Below are 13,924 nucleotides of genomic sequence, written 5' to 3' on the forward strand. Positions count from 1 at the left end.
TACAGCTAAGATAGGTTAGGGAACTTGCCTAAGGTCACCCTCATAGTCAGTGGTTGGTTTGAATCCAGGTTTGATTCCAAAATTAATTCACATTCAGGCAAACCTGTACTTAGGAGTCAAGAATGAATCACACAAGAACAAAAGGTCATGATAACTTGCACTGTTGCTCAACAAACATTTTACTTTCCCCTCCATTTCAGTCTGAGTGAGCAAACCTCCTTCTCCTGTGATATAGGAGATGCTCATGGTATTTGCTTCACCCAAAGGAAAGTTACTGGGTGAGATGAACATTATCATGTTTGCATGCTCTGGTTCCTAAGCCTATGGCATTTGCCACAATAAAAATACTCCCTAGATCATAGTTGTGTCAAAGCAGAATGAGTCCATCTGAGATTAATCAAATTTCAGTTGACCTGTGGACCGTGATTAAGAAATAATAACTGAAATGTTGCTGCATTTGGTGAAAACTCCAAAGCAACAAGTCCAAGAGTCTCAAAAACCCAAAGATAAATGCCATTAGGATTCAAGAGATGTCTTAGTGATTTTTTTTTTAATTTATTTATTGAATCACTGTGGGAAAGGTTACAAAGCTTTCAGGTTTATGTCTCAGTCATGCAAATATCAAACACATTTCCCTTTACCAATACTTATTTTTTACCATGAAGAACCCCAATAAAACCCCACCCCCCACCCCTCCCCGTCCCTGTGAAGCAGATGAATTCTAGTTAACACTCTATCTGCTTTGATTAGATTCATTGTTTCAATAAAAGATTCACCACTATTATTTAGAGTTTACCCCCCCCCCCCAAATCAGACATGCTGAAAAAGCATTGTGAAGTGATTTGCTTTCTACGGCTGGGTTCAAGAATTAAATGTTGGTTTTGGATTTCTGCTCTTTTACCTATTGACCCTGGAAGTATTTCTACTGAAAGTCAGATAGTTAAGAAATTGGTTTCTGTGTTCTGGAGTCCTGGCCGTGCTGGAGAGCCGCTCGCGGGGGGCAACCGGTGGCCTCGGTAGGGCGTGAAGGGCGGACCGAAACGCCCCCCTTCCCATGAGGTTTTAGTCGCCCCCACACTCCCGGCTCATACCTGCTGTCCACAAGGCTCCCATGTGGCGGCCATCTTTCTTTCCAAAGAGGAGAGGGCGAATGGGGCAACACCCTTTCCCCTCCGGCAGACTTGATGGCCTGGATCAATGCATAGTCCGTTCACTTTTCTGCTCCAAGCTGCTGGGTTCTGCATTAAGTCCTTGTGCTTCTGGGGCCGTGGCCGTGCTGGAGAGCCGCTCGCGGGGGGCAACTGGTGACCTCGGTAGGGCGTGAAGGACGGACCAGAACGCCCCCCTTCCCATGAGGTTTTAGTCGCCCCCACACCCCCGGCTCATACCTGCTGTCCACAAGGCTCCCATGTGGCCGCCATCTTTCTTTCCAGAGGGAGGAGGGCGGAAGGGAGCAACACCCTTTCCCCTCTGGGCAGAAATGATTGCCTGGATCAACGCATAGTCCTTTCACTTTTCTGCTCCAAGCTGCTGGGTTCTGCATTAGGTCATTGTGCTTCTGGGGCGGTGGCCGTGCTGGAGAGCCGCTCATGGGGGCAACTGGTGGCCTCGGTAGGGCGTGAAGGGCGGACCGAAACGCCCCCCTTCCCATGAGGTTTTAGTCGCCCCCACACTCCCGGCTCATACCTGCTGTCCACAAGGCTCCCATGTGGCCGCCATCTTTCTTTCCAGAGAGGAGAGGGCGAATGGGGCAACACCCTTTCCCCTCCGGCAGACTTGATGGCCTGGATCAATGCATAGTCCGTTCACTTTTCTGCTCCAAGCTGCTGGGTTCTGCATTAAGTCCTTGTGCTTCTGGGGCCGTGGCTGTGCTGGAGAGCCGCTCGTGAGGGGTGACTGGTGACCTCGGTAGGGCGTGAAGGACGGACCAGAACGCCCCCCTTCCCATGAGGTTTTAGTCGCCCCCACACCCCCGGCTCATATCTGCTGTCCACAAAGCCCCCATGTGGCCGCCATCTTTCTTTCCAGAGGGAGGAGGGCGGAAGGGAGCAACACCCTTTCCTCTCTGGGCAGAAATGATTGCCTGGATTAATGCATAGTCCTTTCACTTTTCTGCTCCAAGCTGCTGGGTTCTGCATTAAGCCCTTGTGCTTCTGGGGCTGTGGCCGTGCTGGAGAGCCGTTCGTGGGGGGCAACTGGTGACCTCGGTAGGGCGTGAAGGACGGACCGAAACGCCCCCCTTCCCATGAGGTTTTAGTCGCCCCCACACTCCCGGCTCATACCTGCTGTCCACAAGGCTCCCATGTGGCCGCCATCTTTCTTTCCAGAGAGGAGAGGGCGAATGGGGCAACACCCTTTCCCCTCCGGCAGACTTGATGGCCTGGATCAATGCATAGTCCGTTCACTTTTCTGCTCCAAGCTGCTGGGTTCTGCATTAAGTCCTTGTGCTTCTGGGGCCGTGGCCGTGCTGGAGAGCCGCTCGTGAGGGGTGACTGGTGACCTCGGTAGGGCGTGAAGGACGGACTGGAACGCCCCCCTTCCCATGAGGTTTTAGTCGCCCCCACACCCCCGGCTCATACCTGCTGTCCACAAGGCTCCCATGCGGCCGCCATCCTTCTTTCCAGAGAAGAGAGGGCGAATGGGGCAACACCCTTTCCCCTCCGGCAGACTTGATGGCCTGGATTAACACATAGTCCTTTCACTTTTCTGCTCCAAGCTGCTGGGTTCTGCATTAAGTCCTTGTGCTTCTGGGGCCGTGGCCGTGCTGGAGAGCCGCTCGCGGGGGGCAACTGGTGACCTCGGTAGGGCGTGAAGGACGGACCAGAACGCCCCCCTTCCCATGAGGTTTTAGTCGCCCCCACACCCCCGGCTCATACCTGCTGTCCACAAGGCTCCCATGCGGCCGCCATCCTTCTTTCCAGAGAAGAGAGGGCGAATGGGGCAACACCCTTTTCCCCTCTGGGCAGAAATGATGGCCTGGGTTAACGCATCGTCCGTTCACTTTTCTGCTCTAAGCTGCTGGTTTCTGCATTAAGTCCTTGTGTTTCTGGGGCTGTGGCCATGCTCCAAACTTAACTCTGATTTTCAGGGAGAAAGATTGGGTGGTTTACTTCTCATTGATCACTTTGTATATAGAGAGATGTCGCGCGGCCGCGTAAGCGGCCGCGCGGTTTTGAGAAAAAGTCCTCGTTCCCGCATACTCGAGCTGTGTTTGTAGAGGCTTCTGGTCACCAGGGTTCCATCTGGGGGAGGCGGGATGCGGCGCCTACTCCATCTGGAACTTCCCGGTGCTCTCGGCTCTTTTTGGGACCTGTTTTTTCTTTTTTCTTTTCCTCCGGGATCCCGCACCCTCCATGTGTTCCTTCTCTTATGTCTTAGTGATTTTTATTCTTGAAAAGAAATGCTATTGAGTCTTCAGAAAACAAATGAGGAAGTAACAGAGAGGAGTTGGCAAAGATGCCCATCAGTGTTTTTTGTCAACCACAGAATTACAGCAGAACTGAATAGTGAGACACTGTATAAAACAGTATGTGTGTACATGCACACATACACACGCTAAAGGTAAAGGTAAAGGCCCTCCCGTTGATCGTCGATTTGCTCGAGCGGGCCCAGTAACGTCTCCATTGGAGACTTTGTTGTTACTGTGTCTGGCATATCGAATGCTCTCGGTAGCTTGCCGGGCTCTCCGAGAGGGGCGGAGGAATCAAACCCGGGTCGGCCATGTTGGCCGCTTGTAAGGCGAACGCCACACGCTACTCATACAAATATACATATATGTGGGCATATAGCTGTGTCTGGATATGCACATGCATATAATTACTATCAACCCATGAAGTCAGCTCCATAAATGAGGAAGGTAGAGCTCTGCTCAAGTACCTTAACACAGCTAAGTGACAAATCCTAACGTTGTTCTTACTCCAAAGCCTCGGCTCTTGATTTGACTACAGTTGAATTCTTTGAACATAAGACAGTGTCTCATTCCTCTTGGCCTCATCATCATGGAGAACAGATAGCATAACATAATAGTAACACTTCATTACTTCCATTTTCTAGGGAAATTACTTCCCCAGAAAATTACTTTCACTTTCTTTGACAGTGACTTGTCAAAGTCTGCCATAACAGGGGAGTGGAGGGCCAGGAACACTGTCAGGATGGTCCACATCTACTTAGGGGGACTGAGAAGTTGAGCCCCAGGGTGGAGAGGAGCCTGCACTCCAGCAGTAGTGTGCACACAGTGCTCCACAGATCAGTGAGCATCAAGGCAGGGCTGGAAATCAGCCAGTGCAGGTGGCAGAAGGTCAGAAGGCCAGTGGCCCAGTGAGCCATCTGAATGGGTCTAAGCCCAGGTGGAACAATAAAGCCCCCTATAAATATGCTATTTATGCATTTCTCTTAATTTTACTTTTTCGAGTTTTTGTGCCTGTTTTTTTCCTGTCCCCCTCCCTGCTTCCCTTCTTTTGTTGTTATTGTTGTTATAATGATCGGGGGGTCACACACTTGACTATGAAGTGGGCCAATGGGAATCACAAACGGCAGGACCTGGAGACTATACTTGACTTGTGTGGAGGTGCAGGAGTTAAACTCAGAGCCACATAATCCTTTGGTTTTATTGCTTTGCCTTTTTTTTAAGTGCCCAGGATCCAACCTAGGACCTCACACATGCAAGGCAAGTACTACACTGCTGAACTACACACCCAGTCACCTATCCCAGAATATAAATAGATATGTATTTTTAATATTTCCTCTCCCCCAGAACAATAATTGTCAAAAATGAGAGGCAATATATGAAACTTGCATATTTTAAGTCTCAGGAAGCCCAGCAAGCTACCAAGAGTATCTCGCCTGCACGGCAAAGCCTGGCAAGCTACCCATGGGGTATTCGATATGCCAAACACAGTAACAAGTCTCACAATGTTACTGGGCCCGCTCAAGCAAATCGATGAACAACAAAAGGACCGTGACCATGACCGTGACAAAGACAATTCATTGTAATCTTGCCTGATTTAAATGGAAACAAATTTATCCATTTAAAGGCATTTTCAGTGGCTCAGTGGTAGGACACATGTCTTGAATTTGTGGTCATGGTTTTGATCTCTAATGCTGTACACAAGAAGGTATCTTTGAAACCTACTCCTCCTATCTCATTTCAGTTAGGAGTTATGTTATAACAAATGAGGTAAATTTGAAAATATGACCAAAAACTTTGGTGAGAGATATTAATATACTCCCAAAATATTTATACTTAAATATGTAATTTTAATATCATATTAATAACGGGCTGGAGTGATAGCACAGCAGGTAGGGCATTTGCCTTGCATTAGGCTGACCTGGCCGACCCGAGTTCGATTCCTCCGCCCCTCTCAAAGAGTCTGGAAAGCTACTGAGAGTATCTTGCGTACATGGCAAAGCCTGGCAAGCTTCCCATGATGTATTCGATATGCCAAATACAGTAATAACAAGTCTCATGATGGAGACGTTACTGGTGCCCGTTTGAGTAATCAATGAACAACAGGAGAACAGTGCTACAGTGCTATTAATATAATATACATATAGGCTTCAATTTTCATATTTTCCAACCACTTGATAAGCAAGGTACAAATTCTGCATTAGAAATCGTAAGCACATAGAGATGCACTTTCCCTTTTACCTAATGCTCCAATATGATTGACAGCATTACTGGCAGGGTGACATTTTGATCATCCTGGATTCTCTTGCATTAAAGTTGGACTTTTAAAACATTACATTATAATAGTATGTATATATTAGAATAAACACATGAAAAAGATACTCATTGTCACTGATCAATAAGTAGATGCCCAATCAAAACATGATGTGTATATGTATATTTATGATGTATATACATATCCTTTTTATTCACCCTGAAGAAGAAAAGAAAATCTGGCATGTGATACAAAATCAATGATTCTTAGTACATTATGCTAAGTGAAACCAACCAGTCATAAAAGACAAATATAGTAGAATTCCACTTACGGGAGATACTGAGGTAGTGAGATTCAGAAATAGGAAATAGAATGGTGGGTGCCAGAGGGGGAGAAGAACGGAGATTTGCCCTTAACTGGAATAGAGTTCTGCAAGGTGGTTTTGCAAGGTGGAAAGAGTTCTAGAGATTTGTTATCCGAGGAGGTGAATGTGCCTGCCATTGTTAAATGGATAAAACATTTGTTATATATTTTTACTACAGCTTCTAAAATTCTTATTTGTTTTTATTAGGGGGTAGAGGTGGGGTGTGTGTGTGTGTGTGTGTGTGTGTGTGTGTGTGTGTGTGCGCGTGCGCGTGCGCACGCACGCTGATTTTGTGCATGGGGTAAAACAACCATTTTAGACAATTTTAACCTTTGTAAGACAGTGATCCAAAATTAAAAGAAAAAAATCAATGCAGCAGGAAATTTCTTTGTGTTGCCAGGTGCATTCTCTGAGCAATGCTTTTCCAAGTTCCTTACCTATAATTACTCTTTCTTCACAATGGGAAGCAAAAGATCTGGAAGTATCCTGCCTTTTCAAACTAAAGAGGGGCCTGAGGAATACTTGAGATAAAAGCTAGGGAGTAGAGAGGAGCAACTGATGGAGAGGATATGGGAGGATCACCTCAAAGATGCAGGTAGGATGGAGTTGGGAAAAGGGGGTGAAGGTGGAGGGGGGGATACTGGGATCATTGGTGGTAGAGAATGGGCACTGGTTGAGGGATGGGTACTTGATTATTGTATGACTGAAACGTAAGCACAAAACTTTGTAAGTCTGTAACTGTACCTCACAGTGATTCAATAAAAAAATTTTTTTTAATTTAAAAAGTAAATGCCAACATAAAAAAAAGACTCAGGTAGCATTGGAAATGCGTTTCCCAAACCAGAACAGTCCAGGATTTCTGAGTAGGAGGGTTGGGTGTGGGACATTGACGTGTCTGAGATACTGAGATGGGTAAGAGGAGACAAGATGACATTTTCAGGTCTTGAGAACTCTCCCCAAATTCAGACCGTATGATCTCCAAAGTGGCATTAGATTGGCAGAGCATGCTATGAGCATTTCAGTCTAAGAAAAAATGTTTTTTTATCTATAATTTAATTTGTATGAGTCACAGAATTGAGAAGATGGTAGTTGCTGAAAATGTAGGCAATGCAGTCGAATATGTTTCTCTTTATAACTGCGTTGCCAAGGAATACATCTGCCAGGATTGAACCCCACTTACAGTAACTGGCACTTCAGGGAAGCTGGTGACATCTTGCATTCTGTGCAGGATTGAATCACTGCCCACTAGGCTTAGTGTTGTAAATTACTTTCAGCGAGCATGGCCTATGAGTGGAATTATTTTCTTAGCTTCACATTAATCTTTGCATATCAGTTGACATTTTCCTCAGTCTCCCTGGAGACATTTAGATGCCATGAGTTCTACATACTGCTCTACTTTCGGTCACTGAGAATCTGAATCGACAAGGTATGATTCAGGAAAAGGCTTTCTTTTTTTCTTAATCTTTACTGAGGTATTATAATTTACAATATTGTCAATTGTGGTTCATTGACAATACATCAATGAATAATACATCATCAGAGTACCCTCTTCCCTTCACCAAAGTCCCAAAGCCTCTACCTCTCAGCTCTCCTCCATCCCCCACATACACTCAGTCCTGTTGCCTCTGGCCCTTTGTTGTTCCCTTACTGTATCTTTAAGTCCCACATATGAGAGAGATGATTCTATATTCCCTTCCTTCTGATTCACTTCACTCAGCATGATACCTTCTAGTTCCATCAATGTCCCAGCAAACTGCATTAGTTTGTTTTTTCTTGCACTGCATAGTATTCTGTTGTGTATATTTGCCACAAAGTCTTGATCCATTCATCATAAGTGGGTTTGGGTTGTTTCTAAAACTTGGTTATTGTACTAAATGCTACTATGAACGATAGCACAGCGGGTAGGGCGTCTGCCTTGCACGCAGCCAACATGGCCGACCCGAGTTCGATTCCTCTGCCCATCTCGGAGAGCCCGGCAAGCTACTGAGAGTATTCGATATGCCAGACACAGTAACAACTACTATGAACATTGGTATGCAAATGTCTTTTATAACTAATGGTTTGTGTTTGGGGGGATAGATTCTAAGAAGTAGTATTACTGGTTCATAAGGGAGCTCTTTTCTACTTTTGAAGAGTTCTCCATATTGCTGGGACAAGTCTTTCTTATTTTCCCTTCTACTATTGTCTCCAGTCTGACCTCCTAGACTGGAGACACAACCACCTCCTGTCCATCCCATTATCTCTCTTCTGGGAGCTTTGGCTACATCATCACATAAACAGAGGAAACTTTCAGGCAGAGGTCAAGTGCATCGTATCTTCTCCCATACCCCCCAAGAGCAGTCCCTGCCTTATACTAAAGCCAGAAACTCTTTCTTTCCATTACCGGAAATGAGTGGAGGAATTCTTGCTAGAATTCTGACAACTCCCAAGTGCCCCCCACATCACACCCATCTCACCATCAAACAGGAGTTTCCTGGCCTCCTTCACTCAGTCTTCGGCACTTGCAATTTTAGCAGCCTCCTGTCCCCCTCCCCCAAAGATTCCCATCTCTTGGTTTTCTGAGTAATCTTCTAGTTCTATTTGCTCAAATTCCAGCCATGTTTCTCATTCTGTGGTCTCCTTCTCTGTACCTATTCAACTGCCATCACATCCCTAGCCTGTATAGGGAAGTTTTCAGCTCTGACAGGCTCCACTGTGGCCTGTCAGGAAGTAGCTCAATCCCACATGCTGCAGGGTGGGGTGGCAGAAAGCCCCATGCAGTATGGGCTTCATTCACAACAGGCCTGCTTAGCCCCAGTAGGAGAGCAGCAATCCTTGCCAAGAACTAGGCTCAGTTCATGCATGCCTGGGGCCACATCTCCAGAAGGTTCTTTTTTCCAAATTATTTTATTTATTTATTTATTTATTTTTATTTTTATTAATGAAGTAAAAAAGTAAGTAAACATATATTTTAGGTCACTTCCCTGGGAGTGAAATGATTGCTAGGCTGACATAGTCACCATTTACATCTTTGCATCACACAAATAATATAAAATATATGATTAAATCCACATAGTGCTGTTCTAAGGATCCAGGTTCTCCTTAATGATTTGAGATTATTACAATAGAAGCCACACCCTTTCTTTTCCCTCCTGAGTACCTGGAGGGAGCTTTCCTTTCAGTTTCCTCTCATTCCAAGTCTTTACATGATCACCATCCTTTATGAAGAAATCAGGAAATTCCACACACTGTGTTCTCTCTGCAAATGCATGGAATCTAAAACAGGAAGAGACAGGCCATATTTAGGCTAGTGAGTGGTATCTAGTCACACTCCCAAGAACATAGATTTGCTCTTCTGTAATGCTTGAATGGCATTCAGCCAGACTCATTGCTTTTCTCTGAGTCTTGTCGAGTCCCAAAACAAAAAGGCTGGGAGGCAAAAGAGCAGAGAACTGAGAATGCATTGTAAATCTTTTTTTTTTCCCAATAGGAAGTGAGCATCATGGGAGGAATCAGGAGGTGCCAGGGATAAAACCAAGGAATGCCTCAAGCAAAGCACATGCCTTAAGCCCTGTACTGATTCCCCAGCACTGGGCCTGCATTGCAACTTGAACTACTGACAGTCTTCTCTTCATATGAGGATGAGGCTGGAGAGATAGTACAGCAGGCAGAAACTTGCTTTGCAAGTGGCCAACCCAGATTCAGTCCCTGACACCCATAAATTTCTCCAAGCCCTGACAGGAGTGATCCCTGGATACAGAGCCATGAGTAAGTCCTGAGCACAAATAAGTGTGGTCTAACCCCATCTCCCAAGTATAGGCTAATTAATCTAATCTCAGCCAAAATGCTATGTATTGACCCTGGGGAAATGACACATTGGCTCTACTTTTCATTCTTTTATTCCCAGGGAACCCTGTGTAGTATGGAACGCCACCTGTACTCGTCAGTACAGGCCTGCCAAAGCTATGAATCTGATGGAAGGACTGCAACAGAGCCCATAACCCTGTGGTTCAGTGGTGAAATTTGGTGACTACTGGAGACCACAGGCTCACCTGCTGACCACTGGCAGGTTTACCTCAACCCCATTGCCAAGAACACAAGCACCCCTGCCAAGGTCTCATGAAATGACTTTTCATGTGGGTAAGAGTCTAGGATCTAACTCCTCAAAGTGGGGCCCCAGAAGCAGTAGCAACAAACTGGCAAAAAACACATTTTAGTGAACCCCAAAGGGATTCACAGACATTAGAAAGTTTGGGGTACTGGTATAGAGCGAGTGGTGGGGGAGGGGAGATGAAGGGTTAAGCACACCCTCAAAGCAATCATCTAAAATGCAAAGTCAGCAAAAGCAAGAATTTTCTTTTAAATCTACAGTAGAGATTTCTGAGAAATATTCCTCCAGCTCTACTATCTCTGCTTATGGCTACTCAACACAAAGAATCCTGAAGCCCTAGAAAGGACAGACTAATGGACAACAGATGTTGGAGAGGTCTGGGGCCCTCGTCGGGGCCACAGGATCACAAAACCTATGTTTTCCTCTCTTGTTGTGGCAAAAACTTCCTGGGAGTATTTTCTGTTGCATTTTCTAACACCATGGCTGCCACCAACAGTGAGGTCCTGAGGGATACAAGCCATCACACTGCAGCCAGCAGAAAGTTCCAGAATTCCAGAGCTGAAGCAGTGCCTCATCTTTCATCAATATTGATGATCTTGTCAAAAGTGGTGTTTCTTAGTGCTTCCTATTCTGATTCTTTCTGTTTCTTGGTGAATTCCCTGAGGTTTTCATGAGAAGGTCTGAAGGTGGCACCTCTCTCTGGGCCTGTCTATCTACTGTCCTTGGGCACCCTTCCAATCACCAGTTGTCTTGGCAAGGACAGTAACACTTGTTCTGGGTGACAGGTCAAAGAGACTGATCTGGTGGCTTGATCAGAGGTGCCAATGCCTACTCCCCAGAGACTCAAAGGCCACCAAGACTGCACTCAGCAATACTTAATGCTAAGGGGTCATGTAATTCTGAGAATAAAACTCAGCGACCAGCTTCTGCACCGCCCCCCCATTTGCATTTTAATTAAACTAGAAAGTTCTTAAGCACACTAAGGTGCTAACTGTATTTCTCCAAGGCTCCTCTATTATGTGAAATAAGACTACAATGTAAATGCAGGTCTCTGAATTATTAATGAACTCTCAGGCAAACATTACAAGCAACTAAATTTAAGGATAAATGCTCCAGAGTAGGCCCTGCACCCACTTCCAACACCCAGGCTTAGGAATGGAGTTGCTTGGTTTATTTCCACAGGGGAGCAGGGGCTCCCTGTGGAGGGGAGACAGTGCAATAGAAATCTGATTTTAAATAAGGAATTTACTTCTATTCAAATATGACAACATCATTGGATCAGGAGATAATTGCCACTGAAAAGACGGTTTGTTACTGGCAGTTCCTGTATAGTTTAAAATGTATCCCCATCCCCAAATTCATATGTTAAAGGTTTAGCCCCCAAAATGAACTGCATTGGGTTTTAGTGTTTGTAAGGAATAATTAGGTCAAAAGAGGGTGGGACTATTGCTTCAGGATTAGTGTCCTTAGAAACAGAAAGGCCAGAGAACTTGCAAGCTCACTTCTCTCCTCTGCCCTACCCTCCACTCCCTTTCTCTTTTCTCCCCTTCTTACCTCTCTCCTCCCTCCCCAATTCACACCTCTTCCTCTCCCCCACTCTCTTCCTCCCCTTCCTCCCCCTACTCCCTTTTCCCACCATGTAAAGAAGATAGACATCTAGAAGCTAATAAAGAGATTCCCCCAAAGAGCTTAAATGAACGGGATATTTATTGTACTTAAAATACTCAAACACTATTTTATTAGATTTTTACTCTAAGGATCTAAAATTCTTGAAAGAATTTCACTGTAATTAAATATATCCAAATTCAAAAATTTAAAGAGAGAAAGACAGAGAGAGAGAGAGACTCCCCCAATAGTGAGGAGTCAGTGGGTGCCTTGACCTTGGGCTTCCAGCCTCCAGAACAGTCAGAAGTAAATTTCTGTTGTCTAAGCGACCCAGTGTGTGGCATTCTGTTGTGGCAGAGGTAGACACATGCCACAATACAGAACCACATGGGGAGGTGCCTAGGAGACCAGGAGGTCACAGGGCTAAGAGGAAATAGGGACAAGACTCTTCACTGTTGATCCTGCAAGAAGCATTAAGGCTTGAGAGTGCAAGTCTGAGTGATTTCAGTAGTGCTGAGGGGCTGGTACCTGGCCTTGGGTGATTAGAGCAGGAGATGACTGGGTCTGAGTGTGAGAATCCCATTGAGAGTGAGGTACTAGGGGACTGAAGCCATAGTATAGTGCAAAGACAGCAAACTTGCTCACAGTCAGGCCTGTTTTGAGTCCTAGTATCACATAGCGTCCTCTAAGTTCTCCTAGGACTGATCCCTGATTGCAGAGCCAGGAGTAAGGCCTAAGTGCTGCCCCTGCCCCTGCCATGAAGAGTGGGCTCTGGCTCAGCTGCTCTGTATGTGAAAGTATTTGTGGGGGGAAGGTCTCTGGAATCAATAAACATGGGAAGGAACCTACCTTTAGGGTCAACAAGTGCCAAGACATCAAAGTATCAGAATTCCCGAGGAGGAGGAGGAGGAGGAGGAGGAGGAGGAGGAGGAAGAGGATGGAGGAGGAGAAGGAGGAGGAGGAGGAGGAGGAGGAGGAGGAGGAGGAGGAGGAGGATTGACACAGGGCTGAGAAGCAAAGGTATATGAAGCCTATGGCCTACTGGAAAGATGGAGCTCAGAGTCTAAGACACACACAGATCTTGTGGGAACAGGGAGTCACTGGCTGTCACTCAAGCACACAGGCTGCATACCTGCTTTGGGTCTTGGCACTCAGCTCCTTTAAGAAGGCGATGGTGTCTCTCCCCCGGGCATTAAAGGACACAGTGTAGAGAGGACCTGGGATCTCCAATGCACTCTGAAGAACATTCTTGGATTCCTCAGGAACATCCCCCACCACAAAGTAGTAAATGGCTTCAACCTACAAAGGAGTGACACCAACAGTTTAACTCCCAACAAGCCCTTGCTTTCCTCTCAGGGAAATACACTTTGCTCTTTCTTGAATAACCAAGCCACAGCACTGCTTAATGTTTACTGCACACACTGGGGCCAATGTCTGGAAGTGAGATCTCAAAACCTTATTCCAAGAAGTGCCTTCAGATACAGGGAGTGCACAGGAAGGCCCTAGAGGCAGGCAGGAAACAAGTACGATAGTCCAGAGCCATCACACACTCTACTGCGGCTCAATTCACCTCAAGAAAAGAAGGAAAAGTGGGCACAACCACAGTGGGCAGAATGCTTCTAAAGTGTTCCCAGGACAGTGCCAGATTCTGCAATGCAGATGCATCCCCCCACAGCCACAGAGAGAGTGCAGGGACGGGGATTCATTCTCTGACCTCATCTTACAGGCAACATGCCCTTGGGAAGTGAAGCTGCCTGACATCAGGAGGCCACCAAGAAGCCAGGGCCACCCACTACACAGTCTCTCCCTGTGAGCTAGTGGGAGAATGAAGCAATGAATAGCTACCCTGTCAGCAGACATACACCACATACACATACACACACACATCATACATACCACATGCACATACTACGTACATACATAATACCATACACACCATACACATACACATATATAATACTACACACACCACATCCACATACATGACACACCATACTCACCACACACATACATATATACTCACACGTACACACAGCATACACACACACATAACACACACAACACAGACATACACCACACATAAATACACAAATATACCATATATTTAAGCCTATGTACACACATCACATATGGCACACAAACACCCACAAATACACACATACTCCCAATAAGCCCTTGCTTCACAAGGGAGGAGACATTCCCGGA

At 45.9% G+C, this 13,924-nt stretch overlaps 1 protein-coding gene across 1 annotated transcript in view; it reads right to left on the minus strand.

Moving 5' to 3' along the window:
- VWA3B (von Willebrand factor A domain containing 3B) overlaps positions 1-13,924 on the minus strand; it is a 226,006-nt gene that overhangs the window by 188,947 nt on the left and 23,135 nt on the right. Inside the window, 2 exon segments of the mRNA XM_056129028.1 lie at positions 9,164-9,279; positions 12,852-13,018. Coding sequence (XP_055985003.1) covers positions 9,164-9,279; positions 12,852-13,018 — 283 coding nt within the window.

Source organism: Sorex fumeus, unplaced genomic scaffold (assembly GCF_029834395.1).
Source record: "Sorex fumeus unplaced genomic scaffold, SorFum_2.1 ptg000006l, whole genome shotgun sequence".
Classification (NCBI taxonomy): Eukaryota; Metazoa; Chordata; class Mammalia; order Eulipotyphla; family Soricidae; genus Sorex; species Sorex fumeus.